Source organism: Chiloscyllium plagiosum, chromosome 6 (genome assembly GCF_004010195.1).
Source record: "Chiloscyllium plagiosum isolate BGI_BamShark_2017 chromosome 6, ASM401019v2, whole genome shotgun sequence".
In the NCBI taxonomy this organism is placed as follows: domain Eukaryota; kingdom Metazoa; phylum Chordata; class Chondrichthyes; order Orectolobiformes; family Hemiscylliidae; genus Chiloscyllium; species Chiloscyllium plagiosum.
The window spans coordinates 564,616-587,933 of record NC_057715.1 but is presented as its reverse complement, the minus strand read 5'-3'; the positions used below and the strand labels follow the sequence as shown (position 1 = coordinate 587,933).

Genomic DNA, 23,318 nt, shown 5'->3' with positions numbered 1-23,318 from the left:
TGGATTGTGGGAAGGGCTGTTTGTTCTGATATTGATGATCTCATAGGCATCCCATTGATTTGTTTGCAGATCTTGTTGTTGAAGGTGAAGTTGATCGTGAGCCACAGGTTACTAATTTGCTGATGGAGTGGGTGCTGTCAGGTGTCTGTGTCCTTAGTTCGTCTAGCAGGGAGACCAGTGTTTCTTTGACCCACAGGACACAATCAGTGAAGATTGGGGACAATATTTCATCTCACTAACACTCAACACTGGAGCTCCCCAGAGGTGTGTACTCAGTTTCCTACTGTACTCACTGTATACCCATGACTGCGTTGCCAAATACCAGACTAATGCCATTTACAAGTTCGCTGATGACACCACCATAGTCGGTCTCTCACCATTGGAATCTCAGATGGCGACGAAACAGACTACAGGTGGGAGGTGGAAGACCTGAAAAAATAGTGCACTGGCAACAACCTAGCTCTCAATGCAGGCAAATCCAAGGAACTCATTATTGATTTTCGGCAGGATGTTACTCATGCCCCCCTACACATTAACAGCACAGAGGTGGAACAAGTGGAGTGTGTCAAGCTCCTGGGAGTGGTCATCAATAACAAGCTTTCTTGGACCCTTCATGTGGACGCACTGGTTACAAAGGCCCAACAACGTCTCTTCTTCCTCAGGCAGCTGAGGAAATTTGGCATGACAGCAAACACCCTTGCCAACTCTTATAGGTGCACCATTGAGAGCATTCTGTCTGGATACATCACTACCTGGTATGGCAGCTGTACCATTCAAGGTCAGAGCCAGTTACAGAGAGTGGTGAACTCGGCCTGGATAACCACAAAGGCCAACCTCCCATTTATAGAATCCATCTACCAGGCCCGCTGTCAAGGAAAGGCCGCCAGCATTCTCAAAGATCTATCCCATCCTGGCAATGCTTTTCTACAACTTCTACCACTGGGAAGAATGTACAGAAACCTGAACACACACACCAGCCGGTTTCAAAACAGTTTCTACCCTACTGTTGTTAGAATACTGAATGGACTCTCAAACTCCTAGCACTTGCATGTACCTGTGTTTTTGTTTTTGCCGCTGTTCACCTATTATTTACTTATCTATGCTATTTAACTCTGTGATCTGCCTGTACTACTCGCAAGACAAAGCTTTTCACTGTGCCTCAGTACACTTGACAATAAAATTCAATTCAATTCACTTCTTTGGTGAGGATGATGTTTATGGATGTGAATAGGACCATCATGTCAACGGAGACCATGACCTCGTCGTTCTCTACCGTGGTGTCTTTGATGATGTTAAAGAATTCCTTGGAGGAATGGGTGTGGTGGCTTGAGTCTTCTACTCGCTGTTTCAGTTTGTGTTGCAGTTCCTTTGCTGATCCTGTACATCAGTGTACTAGAAAGTGAGACTACACAACAGACCTAAACAAGAAGACAACACACCGCAGTAACTCTAGCCACCCTGCCAAACATTAAAGATATCTCGGTGATGATGACCAGACTACTCCGGCCCCTAGGCACTGTGGTAGCTCACAAACCTATCACCATACTGTACCAGCTCCTGATGAATTTAAGAGAACTCTGTACCAACAACCAGCAGAATAAAACGTCAGACACAAAATACCTTGCAAGGACTGCAACAAATATTACATTGGACAGATGGGTAGGAAACTAACCACCAGGATAGAACATAGAACAATACAGCGCAGAATAGGCCCTTCAGCCCTCAATATTGCTGCAAACTAATCTAAGCCCATCTTCCTACACTATATCATCATCATCATCCATGTGCTTATCCAAGGACTGCTTAAATCTTCCTAGATTACATGAGCACTAACTAGCTACCAAAAGCTATCACCAACTATCACTTGTATCCATACACATAGATGAAGAGAGACACCAGTTCGACTGGGACAATACCTCCATCCTGGGACAGGCTAAACAAAAACACGCACGGGAATTCCTAGAGGAACTCTTAACAAACATTGATTTGGATCCCATCTACCAACCTCTCAGAAGAACAACCAGAAGTGATATCACCCACGACAACAAACTGAGACAAATAGCAAATGCGACAGAACTCCAGTGCTTCACCAGCGGCTCACTGATGGTGTTAATTTAGCATGGTCACAAACAAACCTACCAACTCAGCGAGCAAACTTACAACCTGATCCAAATTATTCTGTTAAATTCATAGCCTTTTAGCCTGCTTTTGTAGCCACAGTATTTGTATGGCTGGTCTAGTTCAGCATGTAGTCAATAGTAAACCCCAACATGGTAATAATGGGGGATTCTGCAATGGTAGCACCATTTAAAGTCAAGGGACAAATGGTTAGATTCCTTATTGAGGGAGATGTTAATTGTCTGGCATGAATGTTACTTGATATTTATCAGCCCAAGCCTGAATGTTGTCTAGGTCTGACTGCATATGGACACAGACGACTTCAATATTTGAGAAGTTGCAAACAGCCTTAACCATTATTCAAACATCAGTAAGCTTCAAGGTAATTGAGGAAAGAACTGAAGATAATTGGGCCTAGGACAGTAACCGGAGGAACACCTACAGTGATGTCTCAGGGCTGAGATGATTGACATTTCTGTATCCACAACAATCTTCCTTTGTGCTCAGCAGGACTTCAACAAGCAGCAAGTGTTTACACTCTATTCCATTAACTCTAGTTTCCCTAGGGCTTCTTAATGCCAACTTGGTTAAATGCTGCTTTGATGTCAATGGCAATCATTCTCACCCTTGGAGTTCAGCATTAATGTCTGTTTGAACAAAAACTCCAATTTTTATTGGAGTGGCCCTTGTGGAACCAAAACGAAGTGCCAACAAGCAGGTTATTGCTTTGCATGTCCTTCTCTATATCGTAATTACAGATAGCTTTCAGATGTTGTGCATTTCGGCAGCATGTTTTGCTGAGGAATTAGGGAATGGTTTGTTTGAGAACACTTACCTCTGTTCATAGTAACACGATTCCAGCGGTGATTGTTTTTGTGTGCTTTATTCTGAGCATGCGCCAATGTCTGTGCTGAAGTCTCTGCATGAACTGCGCATGCGCCAATATCAGTGCCAGCCTTAATGTGAAACTGTGCACCCGGTGACATTAGCTATCGATAGAGCAGCTGTGAGAGATACTGTACAGGGTGCAATGTCCTGTGAAAGGTACACTACTCCTAGATTATCAATTGGAAGGGCAGTCACAAGAATGTTAGCATCCTGGTGTTGAAAATACAGGTGGTGAATGCAAAAGACAATAACACTGAAGAGAAGCCAGGTGTTATGAAGTGTTTTGAGCATGATGACAGAATGTGATATAGCTTGCTTAATAGGAATGAGGGAGGCTAACTTTTGCACAAAGATGACCCTCTGTCCCTGCATTAACAATGTTTTTAAATATGTACTGTGTTAAATTTACTTCTGTTTCACTGATAACTATGATTTATACCTTCATTCTGGCTATGCTATACTTTAAATTAGATTTCTGGGTGAGTGGTGAGGGATTGGGAGTGATTTTTATTTTCCTGGTCTGTTCCTAGCCCTACTTTGCCCACAGGCCCCATTATTTATATTAAGCGATTTTCTATGAAGCAAGGTTTTGCTGGAACACAACTACGGTGTTCTAGGAGAATCATCTGTACATCTTATAACATTTTACTGATTGTTGAAAGTAGAATGATAGGGTGGTAACTGGTCAAGACATGTTTCGCCAAAGTTTAGGTAAATAGCCAAGCTTGGTGAAGTGTGCACTTGCTTCTGGAACACAAGTCTTCAGTATGATTACCAAAATCAAGTTAGTGTCCATAGCCTGTGTAGTATTCATTGTCTTCAGCAATTTCTCAATACCATATGGAGCGAATTAAAATGGTTAGAGTATTTCTGTGATGCTAGGAACCTCAGGAGGCCAAGGTGGGTCAGCTAGTTGGCACTGATGGCTCAAGAATGATGCAAATACTTCAGACCTGTCTTCACTCATGTGCTAATCTCATTCATCATTGAGGATGGGGAAATTAATGGAGCCCTCAGTTAATCGTTTAATTGTCCCCACCATTCACAAATGGATGAATACGGCAGTACTGCAGAACTATCATCTGTTCCATTGGTTGTGGAATGACAGCCCACCTACTGTTGTTGAGCATGTAAACAGTTCTGTGCTGTCACTTTAGCTTTAGGTAACTTTGATGCTGACAGAATCTCAGGTCTACAGCATAGAAAAATGAATCTGTATCAGTCAAAATCAATAGTTAACAATTCTAATCACATTCTCAGCACTTGACCCATTGCCTTGACTGCCTCATTGCTCCCAGAATGTCTTCCTTCACTCTTCATTGAACATTATTTAATATCAATGTTTTAATGATAAATTCTATTTGTTTATAATTAATGCACAGGTATAGTTATATATAATGTGAAGGCAGTGGTGTAGAAGGGAAAAAATAAAACTTACCCATCAAATCTGATGTTGAATAAGACAAATTCTTTTTAACTGAAATATGAAACAGATTAGAGATTTTATATATATACAGTACAGAACAAGAACAAACCTGTACAGACTTGAAACTTATCTAAGATGCAGAAATATCCCTAAATCGCTTGTTCAAAAGTTGGACAGTGACAGGGTTGGAAAAGGATTCATAGTGGGTCACTTACATTCACTTTTTGTATCCTTTTCAAAAACAAGTGATAAGGTGGACTTTAAAAGTTTAGAAAGGAGTTGGGGACAAAGGCACAGCCAACTGAAGGTTCTGCAACAAAATAGTGTGCGAGGAGGAATTGGGGTGTTAAAGTTACACGTGACATAAAAGTCACAACATTTGGATGTAGGAAAAGACTCAACAGGAGTGAAAGAAAAGTAGCCCAGTGGGGCTGTAGCAAACTGATAAAATAGGTTTCAGTATTGCTTCAGTATTGGCCTGAAACAATCAACTTGATTTCACTTGCTGCATAAACTGCTGGATCAACAGCATATTTCACAATTTTAGAATCAGAGACGTACAGCATGGAAACAGACCTTTTGGTCCAACTTGCCCATGCCGACTAGATATCTCAGCCTAATCTAGACCCATTTGCCAGCACGTGGCCCATACCCCTCAAAACCCTTCCTATTTATATACCTATTGAGATGCCTTTTAAATGTTGCAATTGGACCAGCCTCCACCTTCTAAAGCATTCATATTAATTGGTTTCTGTAATAATTAAACTTTAGCCAAATCAAATTCAACTGAAAAGGAAAAACGGAAAGATAGTACCTGGCTAAAAACTAACTTCACTTTAAATCTACTTATTAGGATACTAGCATCAGTCACGCCAGCAAGCATTTTGACAGCAATAACCCTATATAGTCAGCATCTCACTACGGTTTAAAAAAACCATAATTGCCAAGAATATATATAACCCTGTACATCAGAAGGCAAACTCAATTATATTTTAATGCAGAGCAACAGAATTACAGACATAACTAATGTTCTGGGATGAGTGCAGGGACACAACTAATTACTTACCATACAACCTTTCATGCAATTCTGGCTCATTAACCAAAAGGACATCTCTAAATGCCTCAGCTGCTGCATTTCCTTTACGAATTATTGTATCAAGTAGCTCTCTGGCTTGTTCATTTGCCTGAGGTCTTTGTTTAATGGTTTCACTTTCTGATTTGTTAATTAAAGATCGTGTTTCTAGATCATCAAGTAAGGGTATTACTTTTGTCAAATTCTGACTCAAAGCAACACAATTCTTCTTGAGTAGCATTACATCATCTGCAAAGGAGAAAGGGAAATTCAAAGTTTTAAGTTTTGAAATCTTAAATGAACACCTTTCTTATATTGTGTTCGAAAAACAGCACTGTAACAAATGCATTGAAATATTATGTTAGCTAATACACGTTATGTGTGCTCTAATAGGATTCAAGGTATTCATATACAAAAAAAATCATTAATTTAGTAGAATCACAAAAAGAATACTCTCCCAACTCTAGTTTCATCTTAAAAGGAGTCAACTTAACCAAACACTCTTTTCCCTATGTTTTGAACAGTAAATTTTCACCAGTTCGAGCTTGAAGGGCGAACAGTATATCATAAATGTCAAAGCCAAGATCAAATCTGCCTTTGTCCTTAGCCAAAGCAGCAAGCAAAAGCAGCAAGTCATAATGTTTTTCATACAAGTTAATGACCCTAGCTAAACAGTGTTTTACCATTGCCTCATATGAAGAAGAAAAAAAAAAATCAGCTGATTCAATATGACTGACAATCAAATCTGGAACCAATCCCACCCTAGTGAGACGGCTGCATGGCTTTATCAGTAAAATCCTCTGTCCAAATTTACTTTGTCACTTCAAAGAAGTTGAAAATACTTCAGAGTATAACTGAAAACCAAATTAACAGATTTTGATGTAATTTTAAGCATTTATGTTCCCTTAAATGTGTTGAAATCTTAAATTAACAGCTTTCTTACATTGTGCATAATTTTGTGGCACAAACCAACAACTTGTTGTACACAGTAAATATAATGATATAAATATAATTATTCAAAAATGCACAAATTAAAGCTGGATATAGGGGTCCTTAAGACACTTCAACACAGCAACCAAAACTCCATTATGCACCTGGAAAGAAATAGTTCAACCACTGTATTGCATTATAAAATCATTCATAAGTATCGACTGATTTGGAGGTGCCAATAGCTCAACAAGTTTATTTGGAAGCACTAGCGTTCGGAGCACTGCTCCTTCATCAGGTGGTTGTGGAGTATAAGATCGTAGGACACAAAATTTGTAGCAAAGGTTTACAGTGTGATCCAACTGAAATTATATTGAAGACAACCTGGATTGTTTGTTAAGTCTCTCATTTTTTAGAATGACCATGTTGGTTTCAGTTCTTTCATATGTAAATCCCAGAATTTTTTTAAAGCTACATTCTCAAGTGAACTTAACAATAGGTGCCATGCTGGCCTAGATAATGCATTGAAGGTGTGAGGTGCTTTGTGTGAGGCTGTCTGTGTCCCAATGTTCAGACTGATTTTATTTCTAGTAAAGGGATTTACAGAATTTTACATAGATTCATGCAGTTTTTGAGCAAAATAAATGTAATCATGCAAGTACAAGTTCACCCCAAAAACGTGTGCGCGCACGTGGGAGTATGTGTGAGGGTGCGCGTGTGGGGAGTATGAGAGCGCGTATTGGGGCACAGACAACCTCACACAGGGCGCCTCACAGCTTCAATGCATTATCTGGGCCAATAAAGCTTGTTTGAGAATGTAACTTTAAAAAAAGTTATGGGATTTACAGAAGAACGAACCGAAACCAACATGGTCATTTAAAAGATGTGAGACTTAAACACTCAATATATAATTTCTGTTGCATTATGATCTAAACTTCTGCTATAAATTTTGTGTTTTACGATCTTATACTCTATAATCACCTGAAGGAGCAGCGCTCCAAAAGCTAGTGCTTCCAAATAAATCTGTTGGACTGTAACCTTGGTATTGTGTGATTTTTAAATTCATAAGTATAGTTATTTATTATAAAGACAGAAATCAAACGACAAGTTATAATCCAACAGGTTTATTAAAAACTACAACTTTCAGATCACTGCTCACTTCACTTGACAAAGAAGCGCTCCAAAAGCATGTGATTTCAAATAAACGTGTTGGACTATAACCTGGTGTAATGTGACTTCTAACTTTGTCCACCCCAGCCCAACATTAGAGTAAAGTAGTCTGTAACTTTTTCATACTTGCAAAACTATAATTAAACATTCATTCTTGATTCAAATGATGCAGCTGTCTGATATAAATGATATAATTAATCGAGCGGAGACATGGCAAATTAGTTGAAATACCTTCAGCTACTTCCTCCAATCTTCTTTCTTTGTCTTCCCGTCTTTCTTCATCTTCGGCATTCAGCAAGTCAGTCACAAGTTCAATAACTGACTTATAATTCTCTCCACTTGTAAGGATTTTTCTTTGAACGCTCTGCATTACGAGTCTTCGATCAAAACCCATTTCCATAGCACCCTTAACCACTGGCGTATTCATCATGATTGCATCTTCTGATCTATTTTCCCCAGCTCCAAAATGAACAACTGTGAAAAATTAAACACAGTAAAGTACATTTTTAACACAAGTAGTAAAAGAAATTCCAAGAAGCATCCCAAGTAAATTAGAATTTCAAGCCATTCAAAACAATGCAACACACTATCTTGGCACAAGACATTTAGGAAAGCACAGACTGTACTTGGAAGGAGTACAGCATAGATTCACCAGATTGTGACAAAGACTCAAAAGGATCAAATTATATAAACACAAATAGTAAAAGGGTAGTGAAAAGACAGATGGGGCCAACAGGATGCAAACAGCATTCTCAGGTACTAAACACATACTGCGTATTTATCTTTATCAAGAAAACTTGCCAGTTTCACAGTGAAGGAGGAACTAAAGTCGGATAGGAAATATGTGAAAAGCTGGCCGTACTTGTAGTTGAAATCACCAGGCCAGATCTCTCTCAGGATGCTGAAGGCAATCCTGAGAGAGATCTCAGATGCACCAGAATTGTCCAATCCCACATAGATGCAGGGGTAGCAACAGAGGATTGAAGAATTTAAAATGCTATTATTCAAACAGTGCAAGGATGAATTCAGCAACTACAGGCTAGCTAGTTTAATCTCAGCAGTGGAAAGCTATCAGAAACAATCCAGAACAAAATATGGACTATTTAAATAAAGTTAATACCAATTTGATAAATGAAACAGTTTTAACTAACTCAATTGAACTTTTTGATGAGGTAACAAAGAATGAGAATCGTAATGCAAGGGATGTAAAAGGTACATGCACTTTCACAAGACATTTAGAGTCACATAGCAACAGAGCATGGAAACAGACCCTTTGATCAAACTCGCCCACACCAACCAGATATCCTAAATTATTCTACTGCATATACTCAAGTAATAGTCGATCTCACGTAAAAGTCAACCCTCTATGTTTGGCCAAATAACCTGTAATTTTCGACATATCTCATCTAAACGTCGACCTTAGTTCTTCACAGATAACAGATCAACGTTTATGAGTCAATATGCCGGCCATCACGTCCCGCTCCAGCTTTCCAGTGCGCTGATTGTTCCGCTCTGCTCCTAGTCTTCCAGTCCGCTGGCTGTCATGCGCTGCTCCAGGTTTTCAGAATTACCATAATGTTTGTTTTTCTTTATTTATTAGAGATCAATTAGGCTTCTGCTAATACAGTATGAATTTTGACAGGCATGAATGTCAGCCCATCAAAAAGAGTCTCCATGCAAGAGTCAACCTTATAAATTTAACCTTAGAAAGTAGTCAAAAAAATCTGACTATTACTTGAGTATATATGATAGCTCCATTTGCCAACATTTGGCCCATGTCCCTCTAAACCCTTTTAAGACGGCATTTCGTATGCTTTCCTTTACTGATCAGAGCATTGAGTATAGGGGTTGAGAGGTCATATTGCGGCTGTACAGGGCATTGGTTAGGTCACTTTTGGAATATTGCCTGCAATTCTGGTGTCCTTCCTATTGGAGAGATGTTGTGAAATTTGAAAGGGTTCAGATTTAGAAGGCTGGAGGGTTTGAACTATAGGGAGAGGCCTATTATAGAGTCATAAAGTCATAGAGATGTACAGCACGGAAACTGACCTTTTGTTGCAATTCATCCATGCCGACCAGATATCCTAACCTAATCTAGTCCCATTTGCCAGCATTTGGCCCATATCCCTCCAAACCCTTCCTATTCATATACCCATCCAGATGCCTTTTAAATGCTGTAATCCTACCAGCCTCCACCACTTCCTCTGGCAGCTCATTCCATACACACACTATCCTCTGCGTGAAAATGTTGGCCCTCAGGTCCCTTTTTATATCCTTCCCTTCTCACCCTAAACCAATGCCCTCTAGTTCTGCACTCCCCCAACACCAGGTAAGGTGCCAGTGTTGGACTGGGATGGACAAAGTAAAAATCACACACCAGGTTATAGTCCAACAAGTTTATTTGGAACTACTAGCTTTCAAAGTAGTCTAGGGATAGTAGATCGACAAATTGTACTAATTGGTAGACAGATACAGAAAAAAAATACACTACACCAGTTTAAAACTAGGAAGAGGAAAAGACCCAAAAGTATCAAGGGAATGGGGTGGGTCGGGATTAAATGTATCCAAATTTACTGATGATGCAAAATAGGTGCAAGGGAATGTTGTGAATTGAAAAGAACGAAATTGTAGCAAACAGTTAAATTGCCTGTTTTCACAAAGTTCACCACGTTACCTGGGGTCTGAGTTTCCTCCAAAATGTCATCCGAACTGGAATGCAGCTTTAAAAAAAATGGAAAATATTCACAAATTTGAAAGGGAGACAAACAGATTTTAAAAATAAACTTAAGGTATTACTCTGCAATAAAATGTGGTTACCTGGAGATCAAATAGATTTGGAAACCTTGTCTGGATCTGGTGTACGAATGTTTGTCCCTTCTCTTGAAGAAGATATTCACATCTGAAGTGAAAATATTGGCAAATTAAGCTAGATTTGTACACAATGTCAAATAAGGCTTGACACTGAAAAGTTGTATGACCATATACTTTCTCCATTAAAATGTAATTCATACGTTAAATATGCTGAAATTGCTTTCAGGATTTATCTATAGCCCCTCTGATGTAAAAAAAAGTTCAACAACTTTTCACAAGAGCATTATAAAGCAGGACTCTGACTAACCAACTGAGATATTTAGAGCAGATTTTAAATTATTTTAAGCACATAAGTTTTAAGTCCTGTCTTCAAGAAAGAAAACAAGGCAGGGGTGAAGAGTTGTCAGGGGCTTTATTTCAGCAAATATGACTTACACCACCTGGCAGTGACCTAAATAAGGATGTGCAGGAGACCCAAATTTAATAGCATTTGGGGATACTTTGGGGGGGGGGGGGGGGGGGGGGTGAAGTATGAGAGCTTGAAAAATCAATGCAGTGATTAGGAGCCACTGCACATTACTGAGCAGAGAGGTGAAAGAGAATTAGGATTTCTGTAAGTAGCAAGACGTGTTGAATGAGGAGTTTAGTGAAGGGAAGAAAGGAGGTTTTTGTCTCTGACTCTTTTCCAGTAAGTTCATTGGTTAATAGCTATAACTGAATTTAATGGAGAAACACAAGCAATAAGGGAAAGTCGGGGCGAACATAAATAAAAGAAATACAAGCGATATAAAGTTAAAGTAAGGGAATTAAAATTTAAACATGGCAACACGGCTTGTGCTGCCAGCTGCACAAACTGGAGTTCCAGATTTCAGAGCTCGAACAGCAGTTGAAGTCATTATTGCGAATCCCCATGATCACACTGCAACTCAAGGGTCTGGAGGCAGAAATGGAATGGGTGACTGCCAGGTATCCAAGAGAAACATGCAGGAATCCTCAGAATTTCACTCCTAATTCAGTTTTCCATTTTGGAAGTTGATGAGGGAGTGGAGTCAGAACTACATTTTTGGGACCACAAGTGACTCGGCTCTACAGAAGGGGAAGAGGAAGGACGTGAGAGGGATTCATTAGTTAGAGCAACAGACCGGTGTTTCTGTTGCCTTAGACGTGACTTCTCAGGCATGTTGCCTCTGGTGTAGGGTCAAGAATGTCACAGCGCAGACGCAGAGTACACTCATGGGAGAGGGTAAATAGCCAGAGATAATGGCCCACATTGATACCAATAATTTGGGAAGAAAGAAAGAGGGACCTGGTTCTGCAATCAGAATTTAGAAAGCTGGGTACAAGCAGAACCTCAAATGTAGCAACTTTGAGATTAATCCCAGGGCCACTTGCAAGTGAGTTTAGAAAGAGAATAAGGCAGATGAATGCATGGTTGGAAAGATAATGCAGAAAGAACTCCTGCAACTGGATCTGGGGGAAGATGGCACCCGTACAAGCCAGATAAGTTAAATTTGAAGATGGTTAGAACTGACTTCCTTCTGGGATGCTGCTGGGTGTAATTTTAGCTAACTTAGAAGGGATGCAGAAACCTAGAGAGAATAATGAAATATCAAGGTTTGCAAATACGCAAGAGAGACATTTTGTACTAACAGAACAACAAGTTAATGGGTGAAGTTGGAAAAAAGGAGAAAATACTGAGTTTAAATTACGATTACTGTGTATGTATATGAAGGCATGAAGTATAATAAATTAGATTGGCGTGTTACAGTGCTGAATACCATGTGGAAATAAGATAGTGGAGATCTGACTGCAGGAAGGGCAAGAATTGGTGTTAAAGATTCCTAGATACAAGGTATAAGAAAGGAATGAAAGGAGGACGGGTAGAATTGGATAACAGTAGCCCTGCAGTGCTAGAATGTGAGGATATTGGGTCCAATTTTAGTCACCCTGTCATAGCTAGAGAGAGAGTGCAGAAAACATTTATCAGGATGTTGCTGGGAATGATGGGTTTTAGTTATAAAGGGAGGCTGGAACTTTTTCCACTGGAACGTAAGAGATTGAGAGTTGACTTAATAGAGGTTTACAAAATAAAGGAGTGGAGAAAGTGAGGTCTGCAGATGCTGGAGATCAGAGCTGAAAATGTGTTGCTGGAAAAGCGCAGCAGGTCAGGCAGCATCCAGGGAACAGGAGAATCGACGTTGGAAATGAGGAAACTGGTGAAATCTGAGTTCATCCCTTGTGGTTGGAGGGTTCCTAGCCGGAAGATGGGGCGTTCTTCCTCCAACCGTCGTTTTGTTGTGGTCTGACGATGGAGGAGTCCAAAGACCTGCATATCCTTGGTGGAGTGGGAGGGGGAATTGAAATGTTGAGCCACAGGGTGGTTGGGTTGGTACAGGAGTGGTACAGATAAGATGAATAGCAGTTCTCTTTTATATAGGGTGAGTTTTCAAGACTACAGGGGATATTTTTAAAGGTGAGAGGAGGAAGAATTTTAAAAAAAGACATGAGGATTATTTTTTAGAAACAAAGAAAGAGGTTTGTGTGTGGAATGAATTTCCAGAGAAAGTGGTGGATATGGGTATTGTTACAAAGTTTAAAAGACAATTAGATAAGTACATGAATAAGAAATGTTTGGAGGGATATGAGTCAAGCGCAGGTTTAGTTTGCGATTATGGTCAACATGGACTGGTTGGACCATTGGGTCTGTTTCTATGCTGTATGACTCAATTCAAGAACTAAATCAATGTGGCTCGAGGTAAGGAGCAATTACATCACTCAGTATAGTCTATAGGCTCCCAGCAAGTGGGAAGAATGCAGAAGAACAAATCTGCAGGGAAATTAGAAGAATGTCCGTAATATAGAGAAATAACAATGGGGAACTTTAATTACCGAAATATAAACCAGGATACTTGAATTGTAAAGGGCAGAGGGGGGCAAGCATTCCTTAATTTCATGCAGAAGAATTTCCTACACCAATACACGTCCAGTCCAACAAAGAACATACGCTTGGACTCATCATAATAATAGAAGCAGGAGTAGGCCTTTCGGCCCATTGAGCCTGCTCTGACATTCATTAAGATCTTGGCTGATCTATCAATCGTCTCAGCTCCTCCTACCTGCATTATCCCCATAACCCTTAATTTCCCTACCATGCAAAAACTCACCCAACTGTGTCTTGAATATATTTAATGAAGCTGCTGTTACTGCGTCCTTGGGCAGAGAATTCCATAGATTCAGTACTCTCTGGGAAAAGCAGTTCCTCCTCATCCTGTCCTAAATCTACTCCCCCTAATGTTGAGGCCATGTCCTCTAGTCCTAGTTTCAACCACCAGCTGAAATGACCTGCCCGCCTCTATCTTCTCTATCCCTTTCATAATTTTAATGTTTCTCTAAGATCCCCTCTCATTCTTCCAAATTCTAGCAAGTACAGTCCCAAGTGGCTCAACCTCTCCTCATAGGGTAACCCCTTCATGTCAGAAGTCAACCTGGTGAACCTCCTCTGCACCGCCTCCAAAGCCAGTATATCCTTCCTCAAGTAAGGAGATCAGAACTGTGCCCAATACTCCAGATGCTGCCTCGCTAACACCTTGTCCAATTGCAATAGAACCTCTCTGCTTTTAAATTCAATTCCTCGTGCAATGAAAACCAATATTCCGTTGGCCTTCCTGATTACCTGTTGCAAACGCAAATCTACTTTTAGGAGTGTTCGTATATGAATCACCAAGTCCCAGTGCACAACAACATGCTGCAATCTTTCATCATCTAAGTAATACTCTGACCTACTATTTTTACTTCCAAAGTGGATAACCTGACATTTACCAACATATTACTCCCATCTGCCAAACCCTTGCAAACTCACTTAACTGATCTAAACCTCTGTGCAGACCCACCACATCCTCTGCACAGTTTGTCGTTCCACTCAATTTAGTGTTATCAGCAAACTTGGATACGTTGCAATTAGTCTCCTCTTCCAAATTTTTGTTTTATATAGCCCAACGCAGATTCCTGCAGCACTCCGCTCACCACTGATCTCCAACCAGAGAAACACCCATTTATCCAAACTCTCTACTTTTGATTGGTTAACCAGTCCCTTATCCATGCTAGTACATTCCCCACAACTCCACGCATTCTTATCTAATTAGAGGAGTCTTTTATATGGCACTATATGGACTGCCTTCTGGAAATCCAAGTATACAACATTCACCTGTTCCCCTCCAAACACCGCGCTTGGTACATCCTCAAAGAACTCCAGTAGTTTCTTAAATGTGACTTTCCCTTTCTGAATCGATGCTGCCTCTGCCTGATGGAACCCTTTACACCCAGATGTCTTATTACTATATTTTTAAATGAGTAAATGAGTCCCCCACAATTATTATCTTTCCATTCTTACATGCATCACGATATTTCTTGGTTGATCGCCTGTGCCACTGTAGAAATATTACTGGGTGGCCTACAAACTATTCCCACCAGTGACTTCTCCCCCTTACTGGTCTCCACCAAAACGGATTCAACATTTTGCTCCATAGACTTGGTCCATCTAATTTTTTAGAACCAAATAAATCCAGTGTCAACGGGTGAACATTTAGATCACAGTGATAACTTTACCTCAAGGTTTAGCATGATAGTGCAGAACAATGGTTTATCTTATTCCAGATGGACCAAAGTCAGATGTCACATGACACCAGTCCAACAGGTTTATTTGAAATCATAAGCTTTCAGAGCGCTGTTCCTTCTTGAGATGGGCATTATTAATAGGGGCAAGTATAAGCAAGGAAGTTATGCTGAACTTGTACAAAACACTTGCAAGTCATTCTGGTATAACACGCTTTGACAATCCGAATTGGTTCTAACACGAATAATGCATCGTGGACAAATGGATATTGCAATTTTCCACGATGATCTGCGATAGCACGATTTTCTACAGGGTTTTCCAAAGTGCAATTGTCTATAGCACAGGGTTGTAGAGGAATGCAACTGTCGTTTATAGCAGAATGACCTGCATTAGATCTCAGCTGGAGTACAGTGTACAGTTCTGGATACCACACTATAGGAAGGACTTAAACACATGGGAGAAAACACAAGAATGAGAAATGCTGGCTGAGGATAAATTGGAAGGTCAAACCTGCCCCACTTAGAGAGAAGGTCAAGAGAAAATCTGAGAAGTTTTAAAAATCATGAGGGGGCATGATAGGGTAGATATGTAGAAACAGTTTCTGCTTATAAAGGGGAAGGGGCACAGATTTATAAAAGTGATCTGAAAAAGAAGGAAATATGATGAGAAAAAACTCAATGAATGATTCACGACAAGAATGCATTACCTGTAAGCGTGATGGAGGCATGTTCAATTGAGACATTCAAGAAGGCATTTGTTTCTATATTTAAATAATCATCTATGAGCAAATGCAGTAGAATAATGCAAGTCATGATGTTCACTTGGAGAGGCTACACAGACATGATGGGCTGAATGGTCTCCATAAGCATCTAAACATTTAGGATTCTGAGAAAACGGGGGCAGCAGTTTTGGACCACCTCAAGCTTCATAAATTAAAATGTTGCAGAGAAGGCAGTCATATATTGGAATTTAATGCAGCAGCAATAAAGTTAGAGCTTCAGCAACAGATACGCTGGGACAGACATGAAGTTGGATCATTTTAGAGCTGAAATTAGGTAATCAGATTAATTAGGTTGGAAGCTTTTTTAGAGCTGAAATAATACCAGGTTGAGAACAGGCTGGCATTATTGCAGGTTCATATCCCAAGGGAAGCAGTCAATAATGGCACTTACAGTATAGTTCAAAACAATGGTTTTAGCTTTCGCTATGTACAACTGGAGGAAATTTCTGATTGCCCACTAATGAATGGCAGATAAACAGTCTGGATTAGCAACAGTAAAGAAATCAAAAGAGTAATAGTAAGGCAGAGTTGATGTCATCAATGTACACATGAAAAACAACTGAGTCCAGATGATATTTGAATTTATTGTTTTGCCAACATTGAACCAATGAGACAATCAGATGTTGGGGGATAGAAAATGCAGGCATTTTGAAAATTGGAGAGAGCAACTGCCATCAAGACAGATCCAAGAAATTAAGAAACACTCTCTATCAAAGATACCCTTTCATGTGAAACATACTCACAGCAAAAAGACAGACGTCAACCCAGGGAATTCAGCAGCCAGAAAAGTCACAGAAAATGATAGCGGCTGTGTGAAATTAAGTTGATATAATTTTAATAAGTGTCTTATTGGAACAGCATATGGTTATCGAGTTGGAGGCAGATAATAAAGCAGTTAAGAGAAAGTGTGGGGCTTAGAGTTGTGAATAGTTGTTGTTTAATGCTCACCTTTAGAGTTAAAAAAATAAATTGATGTTATTTTCTTTAAATAGTGGAATTTGGGATTTCTCTGTCACTCATTTTAACAGGTGTTTAAAAGGTGAGCTTTTCTGGGTGTTTGGTTTAATTAAGAAAGGGTTCACCTCCATGTCTTAACAGCTGATGACACCACTGCAGTGGCGAGACAGAGTACAGGAAAGAGATAGAGAACTCAGTGGCATAGTGCAAAGACAACAATCTCTCCCACAACGTCAGCAAAATGAAGGAGCTGGTCATCAACTTCAGGTGGCGAAGTGGAGGACACATTCCTGTCTGGATCAATGCTGCTGAAGTGGAGATGAACGAGAGCTTCAATTTCCCAGGAGTATACATCACCAGCAATTTGCCCTTGTCCATGTTGGCAGAAGAAATCACACCAATGCTTATAATTCCTCAGAAGGCTAAAGAAATTTGACATGCCCACAATGATTCTTACCAATTTTTATACGTGCACCACAGAAATCCAGATGTATACCTTGGTTTGGCGACTGCTTTGCCGAAAGCAGTGAGAAATTAGAGAACTGTGAATGCAGCCCAGTCCACCACAAAAACCAATCTTCCCATTCCTTGACTCTGTCTATACTTCCCGTTGCTTCAGGAAAGCAGCCAACATAATCAAAGCCAGTTATACTCGCTTCAAACTTTTGTATCTGCTGCCTGATGGAAAACATGTAGCAACCATTTCAAGAACAGCTTCTTCCCCACAATTATCAGACTTCTGAACCGACCTCTCATATTACAGTTGATCTTTCTCTACATCTTCTTTTTAGCTGTAACACTATATTCACCATATTACCCTGATATACTTACGTAACCTATGATTGCCTAGATAGCACGTAAAACAAGACCTTTCACTGTATCTTGGTATATGTGACACGAACGAATCAAAATTTTGAAAGATAAGTGCATTGTCCTGAGAAATGAGCCAGTGAATGGCTATCACCTGGTTTGTTCAGTTAAAACAGGGCAAGAGTATGAATATATGTTACATCTAGTACACACCTGTCACACTGTGAGCCAGACTGACAATCCTAAATAGTTTGCCAGTGCAAGTCTTTGCACACAGGATTATCCAGCAAATGTTGACTTCACATCTAATTTTGGACTCTGTTGTGCAAGCACACCTTGTTCGTTTCAGACGGCTTAAGGGACATGCTTTGTGATATGATTTCTCAGTCTTTCGGGTGTACAGCCTATGAATTACATGACAACTAACCTGGTTTAAAATTTAAACAAAAGTTTCACAGCAGTCAATTAATTTGTGCATTCACCACGGCAATGCCTTGACTAGAATCCACATACCAACCAGTCAACGCACTGCTCTCATACAGCACACATGTTGGTCTCCCCCTGAACTGGCACTCTTGCAAATCATTCTGTCAAGTGCAAGACAAAACATTTTCAAAAAAGTTTTTTTTAAAAACAGCAATACCTCAATTTTTGTGCATGCTGTATAATGTGATCATGACAGGCTTATCACCATAAAAACTCAGGCTTTAAGCTTTATTTCTGAAGAGCTAACAAAAAAAAAGTTTGAACTATTCACAATCCCTTGTGCATGAAAGCTAACATGCAAGTGCAAATAAGTAATCAAGAAGCCTAACAGAATCTTGGCTGTTTTTTCAAGGAGGCTGGAATATATGCATAGGGAGGTCTTATTGCAATTGTAGGTCTGTGAGCAGTTATGGTCCCCTTATTTTTAAGGAAAGATATTTCATTGAAGGTAGTTCAGCGAGGTTCACAAAGATAATCTCTGGTATGGAGGGATTATCTTATGAACAAAGGCTAAATATGCAGAGTCTTTTCTCATTAGAATTTTGAAGGTGATCTTACTGAACCAGAAATTCTGAAGGAGTTGGACAGAGTAAATGGCAAGTGGATGTTCCCCCTCATAGGAGGGTCTAGGGCCAGAGAGCATAGTCTCAGAATAAAGGGGCACCGATTAAGACTCAGATGAGGAAGAACTTTTTTTTTCTCAGACTGAATATCTTTCAAATTCCTTGCCACAGGAAGTTGTGGAGGTACAGTCGTGGTGTATATTTAAAGCTGAGATAGAGGAATCATGATCAATAGGAGATTCAAGAATTATGAGGAAAAAGGCAGGAAAGTGGATGTGTATCATGACCAATACTACTGAAAGACAAAGCAAGCTGGAGAGGTTGAATAGCCTACTCCTATTCTTATTGTCTTAGAAATTAACTTGTGGCAAGAGGTAATGCATAAATATAAATTAAAGTTAAGCTCAAAACAATTTATCCATGTAGGACTTGCAATCATGAAATAAAGTAGCATGTTGATAATTTTTTCAACACTGATTTTCATCTGTTCTCTTGAAACATGTTCCTATATATTTGTTTAAAAGCTCATCTGAGCAACTTGCCTTGGAAACCATTTTGCATGTTCCACCCATGGATCATCTCCAGCCTCCCAGCTCCTCAAGCCACCATCACAATAATAACACTTCACATCATCATTTTGCCCTAGAGTTAAACAAGATACACAGTCAATTCTCTACTATGTTTCTAGAATATTTTGCAGTATCAGTAAATTAGGTAATTTCCTATTAAGGAACTTTTAAAAGTTATCAGAAATAGTAAAAAGAAAGTATTGTCATTCCTAACAAGGCTTTGAAAAATGGAAAACAAATGGGCAATATACCTGGACAAATTTACAAATTAAGAACAATTAAATAACATTTATAAGTAATTTATAACATTATCTTGCCTCCTCTTTGCTCCCCCAACCCAAATGCTAAAATGGAAAGAGTGTTTCCATCACATTTGAATGCTCTAATTAAATTTTTAAATGGAATTTTTATGAGTGAAATAAATCATAAAAAGCAAAATTACCAACATAGTAGAATCCAGCTCTGGATAACTGTTCAGGTTGAATAAAATTCCTGACAGGCCATCTCAAAAAAGTCTGTAGTCGAGTATCATAAGATTGCATCTCAGGATGTCGTGGATGCACAGCTTGAACCATTCCATGCCTTTCTTCTAGCCTTTGAGATTCTGTATTACTCATTGGAATGTTGCCCATCGGATTCCCCAAAACAAAGGGACATGAAGGAAAATGTCTTCTATGTTCAGATGATGCATGATCTCCAGGTTCCCAATTACTTAACTTTCCACCACAAACAAAACATGCAACCCTATCTTCTTCACCAGTATAATAAAATCCAGCTTTGGCTAGCTCTGCAGGAATTAAAGAAGAATAAGAGGGCCAATTCTGAAAGGTTCGCAATCTCATTTCTTCACTACACATAGCTGTACTATACTGTGGATATCTCAATTGATGAGAAACATCTTCCACACTTCTGGAGCCAACTGGATCACTAGGATTGCTGCACTCTAATCCAATCTGAGCTCCATTTTCACGAAAGGATGATTGCAAAGAGGTTGCACTTGGTGGAGAAAATGTGGAGCGAACTGAAAAGTGCTCAACTGAAGGCAGACTTTGAATAAAACTGCAGCTTGGATTGCATCTTCTGTGTCTTTCAAACGCATTATCACCCACTTGCCAGTTGTCAACAGTGATTCCACAACTGAAACACTGCACTTTATCACTGACACCAGTGTAATAGAATCCAGCACGTGCAAGACTCCTTTCAGACACCAAAGCGTTTGAAGGAAAGTGTGCAAATGTTGAAATTCGGTAAAGTTCTGAGGTTAAATCATATTGCAGTTCTTGATCTCTGCCAATTCTGAAGTAGCCAAAATTCTGATTTTGTAATATATTCATGAAGAGTACTTTATAGGACAAGGGCTTACCTTTTTTGGAAGGAGCTTTGTTAACAGCTTTTCCAAACAAAAATGTTTCTAAATTTGAAGTCAGACTGGGGTGTCAGATAGGTGGGAGTGGATGGTATATATTAAAGTGTGTGCCAGACCGCAATTAAATAGTAAAGCTATGAATCCAACCCAAACCTAGGCAACTCTGAAATCATTAATGTTAAAATATCCCCATTAAAAGAGAAACCCACATTGCTCACATTTAGCAGCATGCTAAACAAGAACATCTAGAAGCTGTGTCTGGTTTCCACTCAAGGCAAATTAAGATTCAGAGTTATTGATTTGGAGTTAAAGAGATCCATAATGAAAAGGAAATTCTGTGAAAGAAAGAAGAAAGCCAAGAAAAAGACTGACATACCTCATTAACTGTAAGTAAGTTTGGATCCTCCCAAGTAGCTCTGAAATGTTATAATTTGTAACATGGGAAACATGGCAGACAAGGTCCCACAGGCCTGAGAGTAGGACCAAGTGATCTGCTTTAGTGGTGTTGGTTGAAAAATTTAGAAACTCAAACAAATTTAAAACTTATTTTTGTCTATTTGTGGCTCTTTTTAGTCCCCTAAATTCTGAAAACTCAGAACAGAACATCTGGACATTCAGGACAGTGCACTTAGTTGCAATAGTCATTTTAAAATCAAAACTATGAGATGGCTTTGCTCATGTAATTGAATTTAATTCCAAAAGAGAAGAAAATTTTTTGTTGATACAAATCCATGTCTTAATTTTCTTCATTTCTTTCTTATTTGCTATATTACCAGACAAACATAGGCTAAGAGGTTTTTGTTTAACATGCTACTGAATGTTGCATTGCAAAAATTAAGAGATCGCAGGAAACAGGAATTTCATAAACTATGATCAGTGCAAGGATTATGATTTTACATGGTAGCAGGTACTCCCTAAAAAAAGGATTAAACGGATAGTAAAGAGAAACAAAGCTCCTTCCAAAAAAGGTAATGTGCCCATGAGAGTCTAGCCCGCCATTATGAAGTTAAGTTACAAATTTTAAAACTGGTATATTTTCATAGTTGGAACAGTTAATGTCACGGAAAAACAACAATGGGCAATCCTATCACGATCTTTCAAAGAAACCTGAAAATGATAGGAAAAAAAAGATAATCAGCAAAAAATTTGATTCTACCACAAAAATATTCTTACAAGCATCACAACATAATCAAATACTTTTAAAGCATATTTCCGTTAAAATTCATTACTCTAAACATAATCCAATATACTTCAAGGTTCCGAGGTATTGGCCAGGTGAATGGGAAGTAGCTGTGCCTCTTAGCTGAAAGGACAATTGCAAGGTGCATAACTTTAACATGAAAGCCCGGAGCTTTCCAGGGGATTTGAGGAAAAGCTTTTGTACCAACAGGGTGATGGGGGCCTGGAATGCACTGTGTGGGAGAGTAGTTGAGGCAAGAACCCACACAATCTTTAAAAAGTACTTGGATGAGCACAAAAGTGTCATAACACTCAAAACCATGGGCCTAGTACAGGAACATAGGAATAGCCTAGACGCTAGTACATTTTTGGCAATACAAACTGGTGGGCCAAAGGGCCCCTCTGTACTCTACAATTCTGAAATGCACTTATCTTGACAAAATTACTCACTATCAAATTACAGGGCTGTTAACCACTTCACAATGACTGCAAATTTTGTTTTAAATTCACTCAGGATGTGGTCATCACTAATTGGTTCAACATTCTTTGTCCATTCCCAGCTGTCCTTGACAAAGATGTGCAATCACTTGAACTTCTGAAGTTGATTTGGTGCAGGTACAGTCATAATGCCATTAGGGAGTGAGTGCAGGATTCTGACACATCAATAATGAAGAAATAATGATATGCTTCTAGGTCAGGATAGTGAGTGCCTTGGAGGGAAACTTGCAAGTGGTGCTGTTCCCATCATTCTAAATGGTTGCAATCATGGGTTTAGAATGCGATGTCTAAAGTACCTTGGCGAATATCTGGGGTGCATTTCATAGATCGTACACACTACAGAACATCAGTGGTAGAGGGAGTGAATGTTTGTGACAGAAGTACCAGTTGGGTAGCTGATTGGTCCTAGATGGCATCAAGCCTCTTGCGAGTTGGTGAAGTCACACTCATCCAGGCAACTGTGGAATGTTCCATCACACTCCTGACTTGTGTCATATAAATGGCAGACAGGCTTTGGGGAAATCAAGAAATGAGTTGGGTTGATTCTTAGCCTCTGACCTGCTCTTGTAGCCACAGTACTTACATGACTGAAGCAGATGAACTAATGGCACAGATCATCGTGAATGATTATGATGTGGCAGGCATCACAGAAAAGTGGTTGCAGGGGGGTCAGGACTGGCAGTTAAACATCCAAGGATTTTCAACTTATCCAAAAAATCAGGAAGGCGGGCAGAGGGGGTGGGGTTGCCTTGTTAGTTAAGAACAAAATTAAATCTATGGCACTGAATGACATAGCGTCGGATGATGTGGAGTCTGTGTAGGTGGAATTGAGGAACCACAAAGGCAAAAAAACCATAGTGGGAGTTATGTACAGACCTCCTAACAGTGGTCAGGACCAGGGGCGCAACATGTATCGGGAAATAGAGAAGGCATGTCAGAAAGGCAAGGTCACAGTGATCACGGGAGACTTCAATATGCAGGTGGACTGGGTAAATAATGTTGCCAGTGGATCCAAAGAAAGGGAATTCATGGAATGCATACAGGATGGTCTTTTGGAACAGCCTGTCATGGAGCCCACAAGGGAG

The 23,318-nt window shown here is 39.6% G+C and overlaps 1 protein-coding gene across 4 annotated transcripts in view; it reads right to left on the bottom strand.

Annotated features, from left to right (window-relative positions):
- birc2 (baculoviral IAP repeat containing 2) overlaps positions 1-23,318 on the bottom strand; it is a 36,187-nt gene that overhangs the window by 3,388 nt on the left and 9,481 nt on the right. For all 4 annotated transcript variants that reach the window (XM_043691123.1, XM_043691122.1, XM_043691126.1 and 1 more), the window contains exons 2-8: positions 19,633-21,663; positions 19,164-19,263; positions 10,419-10,500; positions 10,276-10,321; positions 7,833-8,075; positions 5,499-5,753; positions 4,445-4,483 (exon numbers count right to left, since the gene is read on the bottom strand). In XM_043691123.1, the coding sequence (XP_043547058.1) occupies positions 4,445-4,483; positions 5,499-5,753; positions 7,833-8,075; positions 10,276-10,321; positions 10,419-10,500; positions 19,164-19,263; positions 19,633-20,524 (1,657 nt within the window). In that variant the 5' untranslated portion in view covers positions 20,525-21,663. The remainder of the gene's footprint in view (positions 1-4,444; positions 4,484-5,498; positions 5,754-7,832; positions 8,076-10,275; positions 10,322-10,418; positions 10,501-19,163; positions 19,264-19,632; positions 21,664-23,318) is intronic.